This window comes from Gracilinanus agilis, chromosome 5 (assembly GCF_016433145.1).
Source record: "Gracilinanus agilis isolate LMUSP501 chromosome 5, AgileGrace, whole genome shotgun sequence".
Classification (NCBI taxonomy): Eukaryota; Metazoa; Chordata; class Mammalia; order Didelphimorphia; family Didelphidae; genus Gracilinanus; species Gracilinanus agilis.
In genome coordinates, this window is record NC_058134.1 from 294,918,688 (window position 1) to 294,945,180 (window position 26,493).

Consider the following 26,493-nt stretch of genomic DNA (forward strand, 5'->3'; position numbering starts at 1 on the left):
CTCCTGCCTTCTTTTTCTCAGTTGATGCCCAATAAATTTTGCTCCAGCCTCTTACCTTTACCCTGTGTGTGTCTACTCATGTGTGTCTTGTAGACAACATATGGTAGGATTTTGGTTTATAATCTGCTCTGCTATCTGCTTCTGTTTTATGGGTGAGTTCATCCCATTAACGTTCAGAGTTATGATTACTACCTGTGTATTCCCCATCATTCTGATTTCCTCTTTTAGTCCTGCTTTTTCTTCTTTCACTATTTCCTTCTAAACCAGTGTTTTGCTTTATAATCAGTCCCCTTTTTCCTCATCCTTATTTTATTTTCCTTCCTCCCCTCTCCCTTCTTATTCCCCTCTTATTTTTCTTTAAGGTCTATTCATTGCCCCTCTCCACCTTTCCCTCTTTTTTAATACTCCCCACCCCACTCTCCCCTTCGTTATTCCCTCTCAACTTTCCTGTAGGGTAAGATAGAATTCTATACCCCGATAGATCTGGCTGCTCTTCTCTCTCAGAACTGGTTCCACTGAGAATAAGGTTTAAGTATTACCTATTACCATTCTCTTCCTCCCCTTTTTATAATAGTATACACCCCCCATGTGCCTCTTTATATGGTATAATTTATCCTGTTTTTCTTCTTCCTTCAAGTTTCTCTTAATGCCATCCTCTATTTCCCACCTCTTTTTTTATATCATCTTAAACAGCTTAGTACCACAATCTCTAGCTATGAATAGTTCTTCTATCTACTATGATAATAAAAACAATTTTTAAGTTACAGATATCATTTTTATATAAAAATATAATCAATTTATCCTTACTGAAGCCCTTAAAAAATTTCCCCACCTCTTTCTTCTTTACCTTTTTATGGATCTCTTGAATTTTGTATTTAGACATCAAATTTTCCACTTAGTTGTAGTCTTTTCTTTAGGAATGCTTGGAAATCTTTTTTGTTAAATGCCCATACTTTCCCCTGAATATATATAGTCAGTTTTGATGGGTAGATGATTCTTAGTTGTAGACCCAATTCTCTTGCCTTCCTGAATATCATATTCCAACCCTTTGTAGTCCTTTAGTGTGGAATCTGCCAGATCCTGTACGTAATCCTGGCTGGGGCTCCTTGATATCCGAATTGTCTCTTTCTGGCTGCCTGCAATATTTTCTCCACAACTTGGAAGCTCTTGCATTTGGCTATTACATTCCTGGGTATCTTTTGAGGATTTAATGTAGAGGGTGATCTATGGACTTTTTCAATGTCTCTTGCCCTCTTGTTCAAGAATATCGGGGCACTTTTCTTGGATAATTTCTTGTAATATGATGTCAAGGCTTTTATTTTTTTCCAGGCTTTCAGGTAGACCATTAATTCTCAAATTGTCTCTCCTGGATCTGTTTTCTAGGTCAGTTGTCTTTCAATGATACATTCATGTTTCCTACTATCTTGTCATTCTTTTGATTTTGCTTTATTAATTCTTGCTGTATTGTGACATCATTAGCTTCAACTTGCCCAATTCTAGTTTTTAAAGACTGGTTTTCAGCGATGATCTTTTGATTTTCCTTTTCAGTTTGGTCTATTCTGCTTTTCATGGCTTCTAGCAGGTCAATTTTAGTCTTCAATTTACTAATTATTTCATTTGATTTCTGTGCCTCTTTTTCCTTGTTGGTAATTTTGTCTTTTAAGCTGTTATTTTCTTTTTGAATTACTTTCATTTCTTTTTCCCACTTTTCTTCCCATGTTTCCTCTATCCTTCTTACTTGGTTTTTGAACTTTTTGAGTTCCTCAAGAGCTTGTGACCAATTTCCATTTTGGGGGGGAAAGTTTGGTTGTGTTTGCTTGTTTGTCACTCTGTTGCTTCTGTATTTTGCTCTTTTTCTCCATAGAAATTATCCAGAGTCAAAAGCTTTTTCTGTTGCTGCTTATTTCTCTTGCTACTTGTGGATTGAGATTCCTACATGTTGGTGGACAATGCTTTCTTACCTGTCTTGCAGGGCTTTGCAGTGATAATATTGTCCAGGCAGTTCTTTGTGTAGGGGACTTTAAAGCAGTTTGCTCTGAGGCTGTTTTTCCAGTCCCAGCTGCTTCCACTGCAGCCAGCTTCACTTCTGCCCAAGCTCCACGCTCTGCTGCCCAGGCTCTGTGCTCTTCAGCCTCTGATCCCAAGTCTCACTTTCAAGGCCTTACATTGCTGTGTATGTGTTGCCCTCAGCTAGCCCCCGAGAATTTAGAGATTGCCCCAGCCCTTGCTCCGACTCTGGCACATTAGGTGCTATGGGGGAAGAGTGATCAGCTTGAGCTTTAATAAGTGTACTTTCGCCTCCTTATAGCGTGGGAATCCCCAAACACTGCCTATGTTTAAGGCTGTGTCCAGTGGGAGAGCCCCTATATTTATCCGCTTTAGATTTTTATCCTTTTGAGATGTTTTATAGGATTGGTTGGAAGGAGATTTAGAAGGCTCCTGCTACTCCACAGCCATCTTAGCTCCACCTCCTAAAAACCAAAAATCACCTCAATTCTCATTTTCCCTTCCTTACCCAGAGTCATCTCTTAGAAGAAAAAAGAGGAAAAATTGTCAGGGCAGCAAAATTAATGAACACTTCAATCAAATCCAATAGAATATGTAGTGTCCTACATACTTCCCTACTTCTTTGAGTCAAGCTTGCTCATTATAAAGATGCAGTATTCAGTTTTAAATAGTATTGTTGTTATTTCCATTTATATTTCTGTAATTATTATGTGAATTATTTTCCATGTTCTGCTTGTATTACTTTATATAAATGTCATGTCTTCCCATGATTTCCTGTAGTTTCTGTCTCTATTGTTTCTTATGGTACAGTAATATACCATCAAGTTCATTTACCACGTAATCATTCAATTGATCAGCATAGATTTCTTTTCCAGTTCTTTATTGGCATTAAAAGTGGTACAAGGAGAAGCTAGGTGCCTCAGTAGATAGAGTACTAGGCCTGGAGATGGGAGAACATGGGTTCAAATCTGGCCTTAGATAACTTCCTGGCTGGGTGATCCTGGTTGTCTAGTCCTTACCACTCTTCTGTCTTGGAACCTCTACTCAGTATTGATTCTAAGATAGAAGGTAGAGATTATTTAAAAAAAAGAAGTGGCATTACAAATATCTTGGAGCTTTATTATATTTTTTATATTGGAGCTTTCTTTCGATCTTTGATCTTCTTTGGAGATATAGAACAGAGATCTCTAGGTGAAAGGGTATGGACACTTTCGTGACTTTCTTAACATAATTCTATATTGCTTTTCAGAATGGTAGGATCAGTACACAGCTTCATTAATAGTTGCTTTGGTGTGTGCCTTTCTTTCCACAATACCTCCAACATTGACTATTCTCAACTTTTCCTATCTTTGCCTTTTTTGTTTGTTTGTTTGTTTTTTAACCCTTGTACTTCGGTGTATTGTCTCATAGGTGGAAGAGTGGTAAGGGTGGGCAATGGGGGTCAAGTGACTTGCCCAGGGTCACACAGCTGGGACGTGGCTGAGGCCTGCCATTTTGTTTTATGTGAGCAAAAACCTCAGAATTATTTTGTCATGTTTAGTGATTTGGAGCAATCTTTCATGTGATAGTTAATAGTTGGCCATTCTCCTTTTGAGAGCTGTTTGTTTATATCCTTTGACCACTTATACAATGCTTAACTAAAACCTTTTTTATTGCCCCACGTTTATAGTGTGGCAGATTCTAAAATTTTGCTTCAGTGGTGTTGTATCAGGTTATATTTTTGGATTGGCATTGGTGCCTATTTACCTATAAACTACTTTTTCTGTGAAATATTCTTTAACTTTAGAGCCATCTTGCAAACAGATCTAATGTGAAGACCCTGTTATATATTTACTGAGATACACATTTTACTCTGATTCTGCGACCCTGTTCCTATTCCATCCTTGCCTAACAATTTCTATTCCTTTTTCTGAGGGAATACCAACTTTTTCTTGAATTAGGAATACTCAGAGTTCTTCTATGTTCATTTATCTTCCCCTTCTTTCTCCTCCCCTACCTAAAGCATACACATATGCCTTCCTCTTCTATACCCTCAGTACAGATTACCATGGGCAGTTGAGAAAGGTACAATAGAAATGAGAGTATATTTCATATTTCTGTTTTCTTCTTCTGATTTTTTTTTTCAGATCCAGTCTGATTTGCCTTACACGAAGGCCTCAATGGCATGTACTGATTTAAAGAATTAGTTTCATGTTAACTCTGATGCTCTTTGTGATTTAGTCAGGTGTGTAGCCTTTTCTGAGCTCTTAGCTGATGGGCAGCTATGTGTCTCTGTGTGTGTATATGTATACACACATATATGTGATAAAAACAGATAAGAAAGAGTCCATAGAGACATTGATTCAGTCTCACAAGTAAGACTTGATTGGTTCTACCCACGAAAATGTTTTATTTCATTTAATGTTCTCTGGGCAGAATAGAAAACATAAACTCTTCTTTCTTATTTGGCCTCCTGTGCATTGATAAGTAATTAATTCTAGCTTAATAGAACTTTTTGTTTGATGGGAAATAGTTGAAAGTATTAAATCTGTGACTTGAATGAACATTGGCTTTATTGGAATAGTTAACCTTTACAGGCTGAATAATGAGATGAGAATGATAGTCAAGGTAGCCATGTTTTTGAGGATGGCTTGGGCGCCCTCTGGTGTTGCCTCGGGAAATTTTTGCAATTCTGTTTTCTGCATTTCTGCAATTCTTCAAAGTTGGATTAGGATCAGAGGATCATAAATTTACAACAGTTGGAAGGGTCCTCAGAGGCCATCTAGACTAACTCCCTCATTGTACAGATGAGGAAACTGAGACCCAGGGCAGGTCGTGCATATCATGAGTCCCAGAGTTGGGTCATTTGGCTTTATAGTCAGTGTTCTTTGGCCATCTGGTCCAACCTCCTCATTTTACAAATGAAGAAACTAAACTTTCTTTACTCATGGTCACATGACGTTATTAACTTTTAAACAAGATCACACAAGTAGGAAGTGGAAGAGCTGGGATTTGAGTCTGGGTCTTAAGCTTTTTCCATTTTGTTGCCTGAATTCTAATTTATCCCCCAAATTGAGGTACAGAGTGGGGCATAGGCATGCACATATAGCACATGCTTGAGTGTGATCTAACTATACCTCAAACATATGATGGATATGGATCATTTCCTACAGGTAGGGAAATCAGCACCATTGCATTTAGTTGAATTATGTTTGTTCTAAGAGAAAATAAGCAATGATTATTAAATTAATCTTACTTTTTATCATTGTCAGCTAATCTTTTGTTATAATTTCTTTTCACAGTGGAATGTCAAATACATTTGTTGGAAAGTCAAACCATCACTGTCATATGACTGCTTATGAAAAAACCTTTCCTATTAAGCCTGTTGCAAGTCCATCATGGAGTGGTTCATGTCGTCGTAATCTTTTAAGTCCAAAGAAAACCCAGAGGCGATATATTAGTACAGCAGAAGAGGTAAGAAAACCTGTTGGTATTCATTTCTCTAGTTTCTTCCCTCACTCAGCTATTTGATATACCAGTTTGTTTTTGTTTCTTATTATTTTTGCTTTCTTTTTTTATTCTTGTTTGTCATAATGTCTTTTGTTTTGAAATCACATTCATTTTTGAATCCTTCTTCCCCTATCTTACATAGTAAGCCCTTTTTATAACAAAATTTTAAAAGAAAAAGGAAAATAGTTAATCAAAACCAACCAATATGTCATCTATGTTTGATGGCATATACAGTATTCTACATCCAGTCTCTCACCTCTTGACCAACTCTGGGTAAAGATAATTACCCTCATTGAGTTTCAGTTTGTTCTTTTCATTTAGATTATTGTTCTCTTGGTTTTTTTGTACATTGTTTTTCTGTTTCTGTTTACTTCATTCAGTATCAGTTCATATAAGTCTATCTTTTCCTGAATTCTTCAGTCATCATTTCCTACAGCACAGTAATGCATTTATTTCAATTTGTTTAGCTCTTCTCCAGTTGAAAGACATTGACTTTGTTTCCGTTTCTTTGATACCACAAAAAGTATTTCAATGAATAATTTGGTGTTCATGAGATTGTTCTTTCTGTCTTTTATTTCCTTAGTATGTGCCTAAGCCATGGAATTTCTGGGTCAGAGATTATGGACATGTTAGTGACTTTCTTTACATTATTCCAAATTTCTTTCCAAAATAGTTAAGCAATTCATATCAGTAGTGTTCTGGCAGCCCTTTCCAGTATTGGCAGTTCTGTCCTTTGTTGTCTTGGCCAGTTTCCCAGGAGCAGTTTTTGTTTTATATTTCTCTCATTAAGGATTTGGGTCAGTCTTTCATATGCTTGTGAGTAGTTTGAAATTCTTCTTTTGAAAATGTTTTGTTTCTATCTTGGGGAAGTTCAGATCATTGCCCAAGTCAGTTGTTCTTTTGAATAGCACTTTGTGCAATTAGATTTTTAATTCTTCTTGATAAAAAAAATTTTTCCCCCAGCCATAGTTATGGAAGGTACCTAATCTCATTCCTTTCTGTTGTTTTTTTTTTTTATGGTATCTTCCTAGCTTCCCTTTGTTTCTGCTATCTAATAACGACCCTAGCTGTCACTCACACTTTCTTAAGAAGTCAAGGAGGGGCAGCTGGGAAGCTCAGTGGATTGAGAGCCAAGCCTAGAGATCAGAGGTCCTAGGTTCAAATCTAGCCTCAGACACTTCCCAACTGTGTGACCCTGGGCAAGTCACTTACCCCCATTGCCTAGCCCTTACCACTCTTCTGCCTTGGAACCAATACACAGTATTGATTCCAAGACAGAAGATAAGGGTTTAAAAAAAAATCAAGGAAGTATTTTGGATGGGTTCTTATTTTCTCTATTGTTCCTATTTGTTTCATTTTTTTTTAGAGGACAGGCTTCACTGAATTTTCTCTTTACTTAAACAGTATTCCATATGCCATATTACTTTCTTTCCCTCATCTAGGATCTTGCTTTTAACTTTTTTTCCTTTGGAAACTTAGATTATATGGGCTAGATGAAAATACTATCTGTATCTGTCATCTATGTTAAATGACTTCCATTCTGGATTCATATCTAAAAAAATCAACATAATGAGAAAGAAAAGAAGTGAAGTCCAGTAGTCTCTGCTTCCCAAGTCCCCTTTTCCCCCCAAAGAAAGAGTATTTGTATGTATGTGTGGTATCATATTTAAGAATCAGAACCTTTTGTGATAGATGGACTATTATGTTTCTTTGGATGTTATGAATATTCTTTTCAGCATTCAGTTCTTTATGGACATTCGGTAGATGTTAAACACTAAAATCCTGTGATCATGATTCACTATAAACTGCATGAAAGGAAAAATATGCAAGACTGTGTTAGAGATAATTATAAAGGTATGTAAGGTATTATGTTAGAATGTTGTTTTATAATTTTAAGAGTGTTTTCTCTTATATTATCTTATATAATCTTTATGACAACTTTAAGTGGACAGATAGGTGTTATTATCTAGTTCTTCAGATGAGGATTTGAAAATAAGGACAGCGAAGGAAGTTACACAAGGTTACACAATGTGGTTTAATGGAAAGAGATCTTGACTGTCTCTTTTAGGACCTGAGTTCAAGTTGTAGCTTCAACATTTATTTGGGTGGTAATTCCTTTCACTTCTCTAAATCTCAGTTTCTTCTCTTGGACAATTGGACTGCTTGTACCAGAGTTATTGTGAAACCAAATATGAAAATGTACGCGAAGATAGTTTGTAAATTTGTGAAGTGTGATACCAATGTAAGGGATTACTATCAGTACTAAGAGTTATGGGAGAAAACCTCTAAGCTTTTGACTTTGCCACATTTCCTTACATTTTCTTGAGCTTGGATCCTGCCTTCAAAAGGTCAAAATCAAGTTGCAAAGATAAATTGCAAATAAGGGGAAAGCTTAAAGAGTTAAGAGATGTAACAATATAAAATGTGACTGATTGCCAAATAACAAATGTTGTGATTTCTGGTGGTTCTCCAGTAAAAATGGGAAGAAATTAGGAGAGAAGGTATCAAAAAGATAGAGTGATAAAACAAGTCATCAATCAGTTAGCATTTTAAAGCACCTACTGTGTGTCAGGCACTATGCCAGACTCTGGGGAAGCAAAAAAGATACAGAAGACAGTTTCTGCCCTCAAGGAGTTCATAGTCTTAATAGAGATAACAAACCAATATACATTGAGAGGCTATATGCAGGATAAATATGAAATAATAGAGAGAGAAAGCACTGGAATTAGGAGGGGCTGAGGAAAGCTTCTTGTAGAAGATGGGATTTTATTCAGTCGTTTTCAGTCATGTGTGACATGATTCAGGTGTATAATTGATATTACATTTCTTGCCTGAGGGGGTCAGGAAGGGAGAGAATTTTGAATTCAAAATCTTACAAATAAAATGCTTAAAAATAAATAGATATAGTGGGTAAGAGAGTGGGAGGAGAGAAAGTGAAAGCATCATGAAGCAGAAGAGAAAGTAGAAGGATCACATGAAGTTTTTTTCAGGATGGGAGATACATAGGCATGTTTGTAGCTAGTAGGGAATAAACCAATAGACAGGGAGAAATTGAAGTTACCTGAAAGAGTGGAGATGGCAGAAGAGAGGGATCACTCTTAAAGAGGAGATCCAAGGGAATAGATAGAATCACTTGAGCAGGTGGCAGAATTAACTTTGGTAAAGAATAAGACTACCCTATGTGAAAGAAGGGTGAAAATAGTGGCAGAAAGCATGTGAGTGATGTCAGTTAACTTCTGGAAAGTATTTGATCATCATGAATGTTATGGAATGTTATGGAAGAATTAACTCTTTTTTTTTTAGGAAAATATCCTGCTTTGTTTAAAAAAAAATCATTCTCAGTTTAACACACACTAAACAAAACTGTTTCCACATACTAAATAGAATAGAGAAAGATCAAGTGTGAAACTACAAATCTTTATTGTATAAGTGCTTTTTAAAACAGTATCATTTCAACTTGTTATACTTTCAAAGCTATCCTTGTCTGTGTTTCTGTCTGAACTTCCTTCTGTTCCCCTGTTTTTTAAACATTCTACTGAGGGAAGTCAATATCTATATATGTATATGTACAACATAACAGATAAGTAAGTACCAGGTGATTTGAAGAGGGAGAGATACTTAAAATTGAGGAGACCAGAAAAGGCTTCATGAAAGAAGTGACTTTTGAGTTGAATTTCTAAGGAAGATAGGATCTAAGGGGCTGACAGGTAGAGGGCCTGCATTTTAGGCATGGAGTATACAAAGGCACCACAATTCCTGATTCTTTCTTTTCTCTTTCCTTAGTTCTCTACTAGAGATTTGGCAGAACCTCAGGAAGTCCAAACACAGCTTGCAGAAGTAAATACTTGACTCTTCTTATTTCTTTCACAGACAGTTCGAGAAGGAGAGAGAGAGATCTACAGACAGTTGCTACAGATGGTTACTGGAAAACAATTTTCTACAGCCAAACCCACCACACATTTTCCTTTACACCTGTGAGTCACATAAACCCAAGTTTTAAGTCAACCTGATGCCACTACTTAAGTTACTTGCTATTGAGAATGAATTCTTCTTTTCTTAGGTCTCGATGCCTCAGTTCCAATAAGAGTGCTTTGGAAGAACCAGTGTTTAAAAATTCAAACTCCTATACAACCCAATCCATTGGATCTGACACTCCATCAAGCAGCTCAGCTAGCATTTTAAATACCCAAGAACAGCTATCCCACCCCACTATACCATTTCCCCAGTCTTCCTACCTCCCAGGTGTTGCTACAAATGAATCCAAGAATTCTGGTCTCCACAGTCAATCTCACCAACACCCTTCTCCTCCACATCAACCAGATCACATACCAGCTCCAAATGCACAGTCTGAAGGTAAACCTGTTGTACAAATGAGTGTAACTAACTACTTATTTTAATTTTTTCTAGTGTCTAATTTCTGCTCTCAAATAAAAAATATTTTACCTAGTCTGACTTAGTAGATCTGAAGGTTTAAAATTCCTGACCTGTTTCCAGGAGAGGACGTCATACTAGCTGTAGTTCAACTTATAATTAACTAGCCCTCAAAAAAATCGAATTTCCCAAATTTTAAATGCAACATTTAGGAGAGAAAGGCAAGTGGAAAGAAACAAGCTGGTAACAGATTTATTTTTTTTTTTAAATCCGTTTAGTATATGTAAATAATCAAGACCTACAACCTACTTTTTTTTTTTTTAAACCCTTGTACTTCGGTGTATTGTCTCATAGGTGGAAGAGTGGTAAGGGTGGGCAATGGGGGTCAAGTGACTTGCCCAGGGTCACACAGCTGGGAAGTGGCTGAGGCCGGGTTTGAACCTAGGACCTCCTGTCTCTAGGCCTGACTCTCACTCCACTGAGCTACCCAGCTGCCCCCCTACAACCTACTTTTGAAGCTTTTTGTGTTTTGTTTTTTTTTTTACCGTGAGACTTAAATCATCCATTCAAAAACTATCCACTGGACTATGTTCAGAATGTATGTATGAATGGCAGTTGTTCATAGTTATCCCACAAAAGCATTGCAGGATCCTCAGTGTTCAAGGAAAGCAGTTGTGTTTTCTGAACAGTTTAAAGGAAAACATAAATAGATTCATAAAATGGGAAGACAGTGTGCTGCAGATTAAGTAGACAGGGCCAGCTCTGGAGTCAGGAAGGGGGCAGCAAACTACATGAAAAAAAACTCTGCCATTTACTACCTCTGTGACCTTGAGCAAATTGCATTACCTCCCTAAGTCTCAGCTTCCTTATTTAAATGAAGGATTAGACTAGATAGCCTCTACTATTGCTTCCATCTCTCAGTCTCTAATCTATGACCATGCCTCAAGTCTTGCTTCTGACACATACTAGCTTTGTGATTATGAAGAAGACATTTAACCTCTAAATGCCCAGAGAAACCCTCTTAAGTTGCAGACTGCTCATTCCTTTGCATTCATGGAGGAAATTTCCAGGCCTGGAATTCCAAACACAAGTGAAATCCCAGGTTTGAAAACAATTCTGTCACCACCACCATTCCTTTTCAAAATAAATCAGAAAAGTACTTTCATAGATTATGGAAGGATTTTTAAGAAGTGTTGAAATATGATGGATTCTGCTTAACTTTTTAAGAAGAAGATTGTTAACTAGGACACTCAGTTCACTTCAACATTCCATTTAACCAGGGTTTTATTCAAAAAGGTCCTTTTGCTGAACCCTAAGGCTATTTTTTCCTCCATGTGATGCTTATATGTTGACTATTTCTTGATAGTTAAAGCACATGATGTTACTTGCAGCAGAATACAGGATTTTTTTTACGTGTTCTTATTTCTAATCACTTATTTTTTTATCTACTTAACACTTTAAAAAATTCTTTAAATTGAAATTTTTGTATAGTGTCATTTTGAAAAAAGCCTGAGTTATTTGAATTTGATATTTTTACATTACATTCATTTGCTAAATACTCCTTTCTTCTTTTCTATCCAATAAGCCATTCCTTATCATAAAAAAAAAAAAGAATCATGTTTCCACCCTGAGGTAAGATGTAATGATCAAGATGTAGAATGAGACATAAAATTTTCAGATAGAGCCAACATGTAGATTTGTTTTGTTTGACTAAATTTATTAGTTATGAGTAATTTTAATTTTTTGTTTTTGTTGTTAGAGGGAGAGTTATGAATAATAGAGTGATTTTTTAAAAAAGAAAAAGATATCAATGAAATTTTAAAAATCACAGAAGAGAGCAGGAGAAAGTTCAGAAAAGGACAAGATAGTTTTGGAATGTTTTTAAACTTAAGCTTTAAAAAAAATTAAGCTCTGTGTGATAGAATACAGGGTTTCATATACAGTCCTCTGTATTTGGAAGTGATCATGTTTCTTGATGTTTTTTTCAGTTCATAATAGATTTTTTAATTTTAAAAAGAAAAAAAAATTCAGCAAAATTAGCACATCAATAGGGGCAGCTAAGTGGCTCACTGGATTGAGAAGCCAGGCTTGGAGACAGGAGCTTCTGGGTTCAAATCTGGCCTCAGACACTTTCTAGCTGTGTGACCCTGGGCAAGTCACTTAACCCCCATTGCCTATACAGTTGATTCTAAAACGGAAGGTAAGGGTTTAAAAAAAAATTAGCACATCTGCCAAATCAGATGATACATGTAATGTTCCACACTCATACTCTTCCCCCTCTGTAAAGATGAGAGAGAGGGTCATATTCTTGTCTCTTTTTGTGGGCCAAGCTTGGTCATTATAATTATACAGAATTCAGATTTTTTTGTTTTTTCTGCTTATAGTCATTGTGTATATTCTTGTCCTGGTTCTACTTCATTTATTCAATGTTTCAATGTTTCAGTTAATATATATATTTTTATCAGTTTCAGTCATGTCCAACTCTTCATGATCCCATTTGGCATATTCTTGGCAAAGATACTGGAGTGGTTTGTCACTTCCCTCTCCAGCTTATTTTGCTGATCAGGAAACTGAGGCAAACAAGGTTACGTGACTTGCCCAAGGTCTCAGTTAGTGTCTGAGGCCAAATTTGAACTCAGGAAGACATTTTTCTGCCTCTAGGCCCAGTACTTTATCCACTGTACCACTGCTCTTTCTACTTTTTTTTATATACTTTTTTTTTTTTGTGCTCCTATGAGGTCTTCATATTCATTATTTCTTATGGCACAGTAGTATTAACCACAGTTTGTTTATCCATTTCTTAAAAAGTTCAATCAACTAATTAATTAATTTAGGGTATTTTTCCATGGTTACATAATTCATGTTCTTTCTCTCCTCTCCTCTAACCCCCCTCCCATAGCCAACAAGCAATTCCTGGGTTTTACTGAGTTTTACATGTGTCATTGATCAAGACTTATTTCCATATTATTGATAATTGCACTAGGGTGATTATTTAGAGTCTACCATCCTCAATCATATCTCCATCACACTATGTGATCAAGCAGTTGTTTTTCTTCTGCGTTTCTGCTCCCACAGTTTTTTCTCTGTATATGGATATTGTTCTTTCTCATAAGTCCCTCAGAATTGTCCTGGATCATTGCACTGCTACTAGTAGAGAAGTCCATTACATTTGATTGTACCACAGTGTATCATCCTGTGTACAATGTTCTCCTGGTTCTGCTCCTTTCACTTTCCTGGAGGTCTTTCCAGTTCACATGGAATTCCTCCAGTTCATTATTCCTTTCAGCACAATAGTATTCCATCACCAACAGATACCACAATTTGTTCAGCTATTCCCCAATTGAAGAGCATTCCCATATCTTCCAGTTTTTTGCCACCGCAAAGTGCGTGGCTATAAATATTTTTGTACAAGTTGTTTATCCATTTCTTAGTCATTGAGTATCTACTTTGTCTCCAGTTTTTTGCTACCACGAAAGCAATGCTTTTTAAAGAAATTGTATTTTATTAAATATAGGACCTTTCTTTCTGTCTTTTTCTTGCAGTATATTCCTAATAGTAGAATCTTTGGGTTAATGGTATGCATATGTTAGTGATTTTCTTATCATAAGCCCAGTTTACATCTTCAGTCTTTTCAACACTATTTTCATTTTTTGTTGTCTTTATCAATTTACTGGGTGTGAGATGAAGCCTTAGAATTGTTTTGGTTTCTCTCTCTGGAGATGCTGAGGTTTTATATGTGCATTTATTCTTTCTTTTAAAAAAAAAAAAAGCTTTACCTTTTGTCTTAGAATTGATACTAGGTTTCAATTCCAAGGCAATAGAGGTAAGGGCTAGGTAAATGAGGTTAAATGACTTGCCCAGGTTCATACAGCTAGGAAATGTCCAAGACCAGATTTAAACTCAGGCTCTCTGGACTCCAGGTCTCGCTATCTATCCACTGAGGCACCTAGCTAACCCCTGTGTATTTATTCCTTATGTTATTCCTTTACTGAATTGTCTCAATTTCTTTGTTTAGTCTCTAGAGCTTTTTCAATAAAACATGTCTTTAGCTAGTGGGTATACACTTCTTTCTTTTTTTTTTTTAACCAGTGTTTATGCTTTTAACTTTTTCCTCTTATTGCTATCACTAGAATTATAGTACCATGTTAAATAACAATGGGGAAAGGGAACATCCCTGCTTTTCTCATCTTGTGGAAGAGATGTGTATTTCAAAATTTGCTTCTTAATGCTGTTTCCCTTACTACGTTATCCATGCCCATGAAATAAATCTAAACCTCCTATGCCATATTAGTAGGAAGAGGGAAACAAAGGAAAAATTGTGAAAGGGCAAACTGATATTACTGTGTTTCATCCTGACAATTTATGCCGCAGGATTTTTCAGCTGAAGTTTAATATTTTCTGGCATTGGATCTGGCTCTCTTCACTTTGTGAATTCATTAGCCCTTCTAACTCATCAGTGTTTCATCTAGCTGTGATGTTTTTGTGGAACTGGAATATAGCCAAGTATGGGAACTTGCAACTAGCAAAGTGCTACATTGGTTATTACTAATAATCATATTAGTAATTATTAATTCTTATTAATTGAGCACTCTTTGTTTTTGTCTAGGATCAGATTCTGTCATTTTACTCAAGGTGAAAGATTCCAGAGCTCCCACTCACAGGTAAACTTTGGAAAGATTCATATTCTTGCCCTCATTAGCACAAGTTTGAAGAGCAAGCCAATAGGAATCCCTGTCCAAAGAAGACTCCCTTGGTTGTAGCAAGGGCATAAGGTGTATAAGACAGGATTTTCTGCTAATTGTTAGACTAATTTTGGACAACTAGGAGATTCATTTTTAACACAATTGAAAAATACATGTGGCTCTATACTAAGTCTTTGTTCTCTGAAGGAGGGAGATAGTGAGGTAAGGTTAGCCTTCCCTTCAGTAGAGATGGAGCTACGTTGCTACCCGGTTTCTGAATTTACTGTGTTATTTTGGATATATATGGAGCCTCAGTAAATATCTGTGATTAAGTTAGGTAAATTTTAATTCATCTTGTCCTTTTAATTTTACTAAAATTTTGTATTGTTATATTTTTGTTTTTACACCTTTATTTCTCAATATGTTCCTTCCTTCTTCCTAGGAGAGTCAGATAGGCTTTCAAGAGTCCATGTGTGTATAACTTTTTAAGAAAATGTAAATACATTTAACTAATATTATATTTTTAGGAAATGGTGAAAAACTCATTTACTTTGAACTATGTTGGGAAGAGAGTAATAGTTTCAGTCCAATTTATTTATCTTGGAGTGGGATATGCTTTCTCATATTATATTGGCCTTTCCTATGGCCCCATGGGATAGTGCTAACTTTTATTTCTTTGCCAAACCTTGGCCTTTGTCTCTTGATTTTATTAATATGTGTACAGTTTACTCCATATGTCTGTTTTCCTTTGGTGCCCAATTACAGCATTTTTTAAAAAAAGACTTGATTTCATTGGTGTTGTGGGCTTTACTGTTAAGGAGCTTTCTTGACCAATGAAGATCAGTACTATCTCAGTGACCTAGAATTTTAGAGAGTTACCTAGTAAGCACCAAGAGGTTAGGTGATCCACCCAAAGTCACAAAATATGTGTTGGGAACAAGACTTGAACCCAAGACTTCCTGTTTCCAAGGCTTGCTCTCTAACCACTATTACATGCTGCCTATCACCTTTCTCCCCAATTATAATTATTTCTTTTGATTTAACTTTAGTCTTTTATTTTACTTCCATTTAGTTATACTTAGTTAAGTTTTAAATTCTTGGTTACTTAAACTATTTCTACTTTCCCATAAACCTGCTGTTCATTTGTCATATTTTCTTTTCTTTTCTCTAGTCCTTCCTTCTTCCAGGCAGAACTGTGGATCAAGGAATTGTAAGTTACTTGTTTTGGTAATATTTTCCTTTTTTTTTTTTCTGTCCAATTTGGGTTTTTTCCTTTTTTTATTTAGTTAGAGAGCCAGTTATCTGGTTAGACATAAAAATTATTCAATTGCACTGTCAATTTATTTAACATTCTACTGGAATTAAAGCATTTAAAGTATTTAGTTTTGTTCAATATAAAATTATAGTTAAAGCCAAATTCAATTGGCTTTCAGTTTCAGTGTTAGTCACTATTTAGAAATGGAAAGTAATGTTCTTTTACTTTTCACATTGATAAATATAATATACTAACATTTCAGAGATCCAGAGCACACTGGCAAAACTGCTAGACTCTTTAGCACTCAGTTTCCAAAACAGTAGTGCCAAATGGGTTCTTAAAGAACCTGCTACAAGCCTTCCCGCTTTTGCTAGTGTCCCTTGCTGTCCCTTCCCATTCTGTTTGGTCACTTTGGGGAAAGAAAGAAAGACTATATCATACCATATACACTCAGATTTTTTCCACAAATACAAATTGTGTTGAAAACTAATGAGACTACAGAGGAAAACATTTTAAACCATCTTTTTTACTTTTCATCGCTGAGTATCTAGGATCATAGATAAAGAATTGGAGAGGATCTCAGAGTATCTATTTCAGTGATTTTTTTACAGTTGAAGAATTATATGTAAATGTTTATAATTTATATTTCACTCTTAGTTAGTGTGCACCTGAAATATGTTAAGTGCTAAAGAGATACCACTGTTTGCATCTTATTTTTTCTGATTCCTAGAACCAGTGTTTATGATTCTCGCGCACGGGAGAGATTACGCAAAATTGAAGAGCAGAAAGCTCTGGCATTACAGTTCCAAAATCAGGTAAAGCGGTAAAACAAACCCATGAACCACTAAGAGCCCAGCCAAACTCAGACTTTTTATAAAAGGGCATCTGGGGGTGGTGAGGTGGCTAAGTGGATAGGAAGCCAGGCCTAGAGATGGGAAGTCCTGGGTTCAAATATGGCCTCAAACACTTCATACTTGTGTGATGCTGGACAAGTCACTTAACCCACATTGCATAGTCCTTACCTCTTCTCTGCCTTGGAACCAATACCTAGTATTGATTCTAAGACAAGAAGGTAAGGATTTAAAGTTGGTAGGGAACATCTGGGTTTGGGATAAAATCTGTCGCAACAGTTTAGATTGTGCATTATATATGAAGTCCATCAAATATTCTGCAGGCTGAGAGAACGCAAAGTACAATAGTTTTTCTTTCTCTATCTAGCTTGTACTACTCAGGTGTAGCAGGCCTAAGTGCAGTGACCACATCACTCCCTGATTCTGAAGGTCTTTCTTTCAGAGACTGCAGGAAAAAGAGCATTTGGTAGCTGATTCAATAGACCTGCATCTTCGAGTGCCTCTTGAAAAAGAGATCCCTGTCACAATCACCCCAGAAGAAGAAAAGGAGCCTAGCAAAGTAACTGATAGTGAAGAGGAATTTCCTGAAATCACTGAGGTGAATTGTTCCAAAGAAGATTGATGAACAAGCAGATATATCATGTTTTTTTGCTACATTGGAAAAACTGGAACCTATTTCAGAGAGCAAAAGAATAGAACTTGTAGTATTTCATTTTCACTATAAAATGTTGCTACAAAGTTTGACTTTACATTAGAGAATGTTGAGAATTAACTATAACTTCATTAAAACATCCTTTATAAATGTTAGCATCTTTTTCTACTATCACACTTAAAAAAAGTTCATGTAGCTTATTTTAAAACACTTTTTTTAAAATGCACTTTTATTAATATCTTTTATTTTTATATCACACTAGCTTCCAAATTAACTTTAACTTAGAATTTTAACCCGGGGAATCTCTTCTTATTTTTACTCTTGTTCAAAATTGGCTTTGCAATGTACCTTCAAATGAAACATTTGAATAGAGGCTGAACAGATATCAATTATTGAGCATTCTAGATCTCAGAAATGTGCTTCTTTTAGCAGCATGAGATGGTCATTTGAACATCCTTCCTTTTTAACCATAAGGCCTACTCTGTGCCTTCCCCTCCCAAAGAGCCATCCCTTAAAATAGATATAAAAAAGAAGCGAGGGAAATCGGTCCCATAAAAATGACCTGTCTACTTCCATAGTCTACTGTTCTGTTCAAAAAGATGGAAGGTACATTTTCTCCTCTCTTCTCTATGACCAAACATCATTAAAGTCATACAACATTCAGTTTCTTTGGGGATTTTTCTTCCCATTTGCATTGTTGTAGTTAGTCTTTGTGTGTACTGCTTCCCTGGTTCTTATTTCACTTTATATCAGATCCTCTATGACTTTCTGTGCTTCTCTGAATTCTCCATACTCATTGTTTCTTATAGCTCTGTGCCACTGTCCATTTAGGCATTTCCAATTAATGTCCTTTTACTTTGTTCCCAGTTCTGCCAGTGTTTTTAATATCTTATGTGTATTTAATACTTTGGTTTCAAAAAATCCATTCGAAGTCTTTGCATGTTTTAGTGAGCTACTAATCTGTATACTTCTTTACAAACTTTGTCAGTAACAAGCTAAGTATACATCTAACATATTATATTTTTTATCAGAAAAAAATAGGTCTCTTAGGAAATAAAGTCTAAAAAAAGGTTACCTTTCTCAGACCTTGCTCCAGGCAAAAATATTATCTTATTGAAAATATTTTGGACTACAGTAAAAGTAAGCAGACTTGATGAAGACTGAATATTTTAAAGCAAAATTGGGCTAGAGACTTGGAAAGCTATCTCAGGTCCAGAAATAATGTGAAACATTTAGTGTGTGACCCTCATGTAAAAGTCAATTAACATTACATACCTGCTATGTGTTAGATGCTGGAGATAAAAAAAATGGCAATAGATAATAGTCTCTGTTGTGAAGAAGCACACAGTTAATGGGGGAGACAGCATGCAAACAGCTACGAACAAACAAGCTCTATGTTGGATAAATACTGAATAATCAATAAAGGGCAGGCACCAGAATTAAGGGACAGTTGGAAAAGACTTCCTATAGAAGGTAGGTTTTAGGAGTAGAGATGAGTGGAAACATTCCAGGCAGGGGGGACAACCAAAGAAAATGCCGAGTTGGAAGATAGTGGGAATATCTTGTTTGAAGAACAGGAAAGAGGCCCTAGTTACTGGATCACAAGAGTAAAAGAAAAGGATTAAGTGAAGGCAGAAGGGGGAAAAGATGCAGCCACTGCTGGAAAGGCACAGGAGCCAAAATGTAGGTGGTAAAGAGGATGGGGAAAATATTCCTTTGCATCTCGGTGGAAATTGTAGCCTGGTTGAAGGGAGATCAATCAGTGGAAATTAGTTCCTGACTGCAAAAAATGACATTCCTTTGATTGGTAACACCCTTTGGTTCTTTAGGAAATGGAGAAAGAGATAAAGAATGTGTTCCGTAATGGCAACCAAGATGAGATTCTCAGCGAAGCATTCCGTCTGACTATTACCCGAAAGGACATTCAGACTCTCAACAACTTGAACTGGCTCAATGATGAGGTAATTTCTCATTTGTTTCAACGTTAGACCCTTTTGGCCAAGTGATATGTAAGTGAAAGAGCAATAAACTCAAGAAATAGAATTATAAACCTGTTTTTCCCTCTGTAGTGGCAGAGCTTGGGAGGAAGAACAAACTTAGTTTCTAAGTGCCTGAATATATATAATATAATATTTATATGTGCTAAACACTGTGCAAAGCAATTTATAAATATTATCTCTTTTAATTCTCACAACTCTGAGAGATAGGTAATTTTATCCCCATTTTATAAATGAGGAAATGGAGGCAGACAGAAGCTAAATGATTTGCCTAGTCATACATTTAGTAAGTGCCTGAAGCTGAATTTGATCTCATTCAAATCTTTCTGCCTGTAGTTGTACCAGTACCTGACTGATCAGTTTTCTAAAACTTCTGGTTTAAGCCAGTATCCTATGAAACATTGTCATTAGGTATTTCTATTTTATAAGGAGAACTTCCACTTTTCCATATTAATCAGCTTCTATTTCCTGGTTTTTGTTTCCTCTCATTTGTTTCAGAAGGAAGCTAAGTAGAGTACTAGAAGTTAGGGATAAGAGCAAAAATCTATAAGGGAAAGGCCCACACTTGCCACTTTAACTCAGAATTTTGACCTGGAGAAACTCTTCTCACTTTCACACCAGGTCAGAATCGACTTTGCCATATAGTTACTTTCAAGTTAGACATTTGAACAAGACCTTGGTAGACATCAGTTGTTGAGCATTCTAGGGATCAGAGATGTACAGTAGAGACTGTGTCTTGCCCTGCCCCAAGCCCCACTGTGTCTCAGCTTTCCTGATGTGACTATATGACAAGAGGAAACAATCTAGCAAAGATAGCCCCGTGAATCTGTTTAGGGATTTGTGACCAGTTAAAATTGGATGTGTCTGGTGACAGGACTCTCAGACTGTATCTGTCACCTAATGGTTGATGTCCAGTCTAAAAGACATTATAAAATTCTTTTGAAATTGGCCCATTGGTTCATGTTGTTAACATTTGTCTAGGTATTTTCTCACTTAGAGCTCAGTACTTCAGGTGAATTAGCATACCTCCCAGGCTCATTTTTTATGTCTTACTGAAAGCAACTAGGGGTCTGTCTTGTTTGGAGAAGATTGTTTCAAAGCCAAAGAAGTAGCTGTGTTGGACATCTGTTCCTGATTAGACAGTTCTTAAGTTTACTTGGAGGATTAGGGTCAGAGTACCTCCAAGCCTGAGTATCTGAATCAAGACTTAGTCCAAGTGGGGAATGCCATACCAGTTAAATGTTTTTAGAGTTTTTTACCACTGACTTGTAGATGCCCAGATCCTGCTCTTTTAGGTACCTTCAAATAAGCATCAGATTCTTGAATTTGAATCTTGTCTATGGGCAGTAGAGTCCTGGAGCTTTGATTGTTATCCTTTGTCTACCACTTTGGGCACCATCTGGATTGTATCAATCAGGCTAGTTTGAAAAATGTGCATTTCAGTGGCTTGTCCCTATTTCATTGTGGTGCTTTGATTCAGAGAAGAGTAAAGAAGTCTGATATTCTCCTGCCTCAGGAGATATTTATCTGGAATCTGCATAGTAGCATTAGAACTTTGAGCTAAGTAGCAGCAGCCTCAAAAAAAAAAAATAAGCCTGACTTTTCCCTAATTCTTCCAGAAATGCAAGGGACTGAGGGTGTGGAACATTACATATAATTTCCAACTTTTTCCTCTTTTATTCTTTGTTATAAAACAGCAATTCTCAAATTTTTTGGTCACAGGACCTCTTCACAATCTTTACAACTATTGAGGATTCCCCCTCTAAGACCTTTTGTTTATGTGGGTTATACCTCTCAATATCTACTGTATCTAAAATTAAGACATCTTTGTATTAATATAATAGTCATGTATCCCCTTGACCTCATGGACCCCCTAAAAGAGTCTTGAGATCCCCATGGGTCCCCAGACCACATATTAAGCACTGCTGTTATAAAAGATGGCTCTCTGGGAGCAAGAGGGAAGATACATTGGGAAATGTAGATAAGAAGACCAAAAGATATCAATAATTTATTTTTTTTTAATTTACCTGACATTAGGGAAGATAAACAAAAAACAATCATCTGCCTCATTAATCTGAAAACTGGCTTGAAGACACTAATCTATGACTTCATTTTATTTTTTGTTTTCTCCTTCCTTATTAGTATTTGAGTAAACTGGCTTTTAGGACCAAGGATTGTAGTTTTGGGGGTCATTCTTGGAAAGAGTCTTCCAAGGGGCACATGAATTCAGTTCTTGCTTGTTGCTTTCTCAATGAAAGCCCTTACTGAAGAAGTATTGATCAGAATTTTTTTACTTCCTTATATTCTTGAGAGGTCTGGTTCTTCATGCCCATGGGAAAGGGGTCAGTGAAACTTGTGGCAGGACATTGTTTGGTGGAGGAGAATGGAAAGCTGGTTAGCACTTAGAGGGAGAAGGTAAGTAACCTAGTTTGCTCCCAGCTCATCTGCCTGGGACAACACACATTTCCATAGTTATGTGGAAGAGTTTGGAGCTCTTTTGCACTGGAGAGAACACCTGTCTTCTGAGTAGTTTTCATAGTAATGTCAGCCTTGAAGATAGGCACAAATACTCAAGATAAAGTCCTCTCATGGAGGCTGTTATCACAGAGCCACATGTCTCATTCCTGTACAGTAGACATTGTAAGAAGGAATAGCCGTTATCACCTAGAATTCCTTTACCCACTCAAAATTCATCATTTCTAAATTATGATCTTATTTCCTTCTGAAATTTTCTGTCTCTCTCCTCCTTTTAAATAGCTGTTTCTATTAACAGAATTCATAACTTTTTTAAAAAATGTGCTGTTCAGTGATTTATAGGTCTCCATCAGAAGAGGTGGCTGAATGGTATTATTCTCCCCATTTACAGATGGGAAAACAGACCCAGAAAGGAGAAGGATGTTGTGTAGAACTCACAGAAATGCAAATTTTGCACCTGAGAAATTGTTATGCCAAAAGTCATTCATTAAATCAAGAGTGGAAATCAATACTCTCTTTTTTGCTTCATTTGTGCAAAAAACCATTGGCTTACTCCATCTTGTGGTGACTCCCTTTAAAAGAGGAGCAGCCACTGCTGATGATCAAAGAGCAAAGCAAGAATATGAGCAGTTCCTGGCTTCCAATGGTCTTTGTCCTAGAGCAGACTGGACACTCTGCACCTCTATATACAGGGTAGAGTACCCAAGAGAGGGTGTATGAAACATCATCCATGTTAAGAAAGTGATAGAAGTCACTCAGGCACTTAAGGGGAAAAACATCTTTAACCAGGCAAATGCAGAGCCCAGTGTACTCATGGCCATTTCATTTCAACCAGTAAAGCCAGAATCGTTAAAGAATTCCTCTTTCTCACCTAACATCTGTTGGCCATCTTCTGCTGCCTTTTTTTTGGGTGGCAACTGGGTGCATTATCTTTTCTGCTTCTAATTTATAGATCTGAAATAATAATCACCAATGTTTGCCAAGATGAGTCAGAACAAGAAAGCATTGGAAGTTTTGAATACTGCACTTTTTTACTTTCCCCAAACAAGGAGAGGAGACTGTGGGGAAAAGTCTATCTCATAAGCAGAATAGATTGGGAAGATTGTAGCTAGTCCCACACAGCAGATGTCAACCATTGTAGACCTTCACTTACTGGACAGACAATATCTGCTCTGCGGATCTCATCTATTTAATAAGTCAGTGATCACAGCTCTCAACTTCACCAGCTATAGAGGAATTGTCCCCATTTATCCAAGGTCACATGAGCTCTAGCAGTTGTAGGATCCTGACTGCCTGATTTCTCTGTAGTGTCTGGAACTGCTCAGAATTGTAGGATCGGCAGTTTGGCAGTGGACACCATGCAGGGGAGTAATTCAATTCCTCAAGGGGCAACGAGTCAAACTTAAGTGGTTCTGAGGAAATCGAGCCTAGTAATGATAAGAGAAGTACAGATTCCAACAACCCCAAGGCCTCTTAACCAGCAAATTAGCAAAAAAATGACAAGATGGAAATAGTCAAAGTTAAAAGAACAGGAAGACAGGCACACTGATACACTGTCAGAAGAGCTGAAATTAGACCATTGGAAAGTCTGTATCTTTTGAACAAAACACTTAGCACCAAAATCAGAGACTAAATAAAATGTTCATAATATTTTTTGTGGTGTATATTAATAGAATGTATTGCTCAGAAGAAAATGAAGAATTCAGAGCACTAAAAGACTTAGATGAATTGATGTTGAATTGATGTAGAGTGAAATAAGCATGACCAAGAGAAACAGTCTACTGGACTACAACAACAGACCTGCAAAGAACAAGAAGTCCCAAACTTTACTATGTAATTCTAATGACCAAGTGTGACCCCTGATTAGAGTTGAGAAAGTACACCTCCCTCCTCTCATAGCAGATGTGGGATATTGCATATATAGTCAGCTATGGTGGATATGTTCAGTTTAATGAACTGCTTTTCTTTTCTAATCTTTGTTGTATGGGATGGTTAGCTCAGCAGTAGAGGGGGAAGATATATTGAGAAATTAATGTGCTAGGACAAAGGCATCAAAATATTTTCAAAAAATTCTTATTTAAAAAAAAAAAAACAAAGGAAATCAAGAAGGAAAATAACCTGTACAACACTAAGCAAAGGTTTTTCATATAGGGTGAACTCTGATGGAAAAATCTTGGGAGTTTTATTTCTTTGGGGAGTTGGGGAGAAGCAATTTCCAAGGGCTCATAAAGAGAAAAGAGAAGCCAGGCAATTCAGAGAATCATCAGTCTGGTGCTTGTTGATTTCTTGCTGTGGGCTCACCACTACAATTTCTTAGGGAATAAAGAGATTTTTGCTGTGGTGTTCCTGAGGTAGATCTTAACTACATGTGGCCCAAATGCTAATCTTTCCTGAATGACTTCTTCTTCTTTTTTTTTTTTAAACCCCTACCTTCCATCTTAGAATCAATACCGTGTATTGGTTCTAAGGCAGAAGAGTGGTCAGAGTTAGGCAATGGAGGTTAAGTGACTTGCCCAGGGTCACTCAGCTGGGAAGTGTCTGAGGCCAGATTTGAATCCAGGACCTCCCATCTCTAGGCCTTACTCTCAATCCATTGAGCTACCCAGATGCCCCCCTGAATGACTTCTTAATGGCTCCCAAAGGGAACCATGAATTAGTGAGTAATCTCAGAATAATTAGAGGCCTAATATTGAAAGCCTTTGAGACTATAGCAGAACAGTAGATATGATAGTTCAACCTTATAGTATGGCAACTATGCACATCAAGATGGTATAGAGAATTCTCCTGACCCCTCTGTGCTGTATGTTCCTTATACTTTGGTATATTTTATTGGAATGGAATGGAAGAAGCTAGGTTGACTTGTGGCTGAAGTGCCAGTCAAGAACACCTGGGTTCAAGTCCTATCTGAGTTGAGACATTATTTTGTTGTGTAACTGGGCAAATTACTTAACCTCCTAGCCTCAGTTCCCTAAAGTATAAAATAAATATAATAATAATCATAGTTTCTATTTCTCCAGGAATGTTAAGGGAATGATACATGTAAATAGCATTGTAAATCTTCAAGTTTTCTATAACTATCAGCTTCTGTTTTACTATTATTACTAGACAAAACAAATAGCTTTTTGCAAAGCAAAACTGATTTAGAGTTAGACCTTATTTTACATCCCAGCTTGGGTGAGCTTGACTTTTGCTATCATTTTCCTCTTGGGAGGGTGGGCAAGAGTATGGGTTTGATTATGTCCAAAACCCCAACTCTGAATCTGTGGTACTTTTGACTTTGTGAATGACAGAAATAAATTAAAGTTGAAAATCAGAAAGGACGAATAAAAATTAAAATCTACAGATAAGATCTGGAAGATCTATTTCTCCTTTTTCTTAGTAATAAAAGGCTACCCAGAGCTTAAGAAAAAAAAATTATTTTTGAGGGGAGGGGTAGCTGGGTAGCTCAGTGAGCCAGGCCTAGAGACAGGAGGTCCTGGGTTCAAATCTGACCCCAGACACTTCCTAGCTGTGTGACATTGGAAAACAACCTTACTAGCTCCCAACCTCCTGTCCTGGGGTCACAAGTGAATTTAGTAAATGCCTCATATTGGTATTATTAGTGAATGCCTCCTATCTGGCCCATTTTATCAGACTGGCTCTTTCAGTCATACTTTACTGCCATGCTCCCTCCATCTCTCAATTGCCTTGCCAACAAGTTTATGCAGCTTCCACATGCCTATCACCCATATCCTTTGTAATTCTTGAACTATAATGAAATCAATATTATTTTTTTTAAACCCTTACCTTCTGTCTTGAAGTTTAATACTGTGTATTGGCTCCAAGGCAGGAGAGTGGTAAGGGTAGGCAATGGGGGTCAAGTGACTTGCCCAGGGTCACACAGCTGGGAAGTGTCTGAGGCCAGATTTGAACCTAGGACCTCCCATCTCTAGGTCTGGCTCTCAATCCACTGAGCTACCCAACTGCCCCCATGAAATCAATATCAATTGATATCAGTATTACTTCTGGATACTCTTCTATATGAATTGTTTCTCTCTATTAGAATGTAAATTTATTGAGAGCAGGACAGTCTTCAGGAGTTTACCTTATATTACAGATACAAAACTGACTATCTTTGGTTTTGTTTTTATATCCCCAGCACTTAGCACCATGTTTAATTCTTAAGAAATGCTTTTTCATTCATTCATAATGGAAGAGAGCAGAGAAAATAAAAATTGAAGAGGATGGTAAATGGCTTATAATGATATAAAAATATTTTGCTTCCAAATATATGAGAATATAAGAAAATACAAAGTTAACCAAATTCTGCAAGGCAAGAAGGATATAAATGATAATGGTCATTAATGTTATTGTGAATATCTGCTTATATATGTATAAAATTGTAAAGTATTGAGAGTTTGGCTTTTTTGCCAAAATATAGTACTTTTTTTTAATAACATAAAGCAGTGATGGGCAAACTATGGCCCGAGTGCCAGATGTGGCCCCCTGAAATGTTCTATCCAGCTGTGTGACATTATTCCTAATCTGAGGAATACAATGAGTAAGATACAGTACAATGAAACTTCAAAAGAGTTGCCTTAGAAACAGACTGCAGATGAGCATTTCCTTTCCTTTGGCTCCTCTTTAAAAAGTTTGCCCATCACTGGCATAAAGAATTGGTAACCAAAAAAATGCCCATCAGTTAGGGAATGGCTAAGCAAATTATGGTACATGA

General features: G+C 36.7%; 1 protein-coding gene across 1 annotated transcript in view; it reads left to right on the forward strand.

Moving 5' to 3' along the window:
• The window catches only part of SENP1 (SUMO specific peptidase 1), a 57,659-nt gene that overhangs the window by 18,761 nt on the left and 12,405 nt on the right, over nt 1–26,493 (forward strand). Inside the window, exons 6-13 of the mRNA XM_044679268.1 lie at nt 5,289–5,460; nt 9,367–9,470; nt 9,557–9,849; nt 14,474–14,528; nt 15,721–15,759; nt 16,535–16,619; nt 17,098–17,253; nt 19,137–19,268. Coding sequence (XP_044535203.1) covers nt 5,289–5,460; nt 9,367–9,470; nt 9,557–9,849; nt 14,474–14,528; nt 15,721–15,759; nt 16,535–16,619; nt 17,098–17,253; nt 19,137–19,268 — 1,036 coding nt within the window. The remainder of the gene's footprint in view (nt 1–5,288; nt 5,461–9,366; nt 9,471–9,556; nt 9,850–14,473; nt 14,529–15,720; nt 15,760–16,534; nt 16,620–17,097; nt 17,254–19,136; nt 19,269–26,493) is intronic.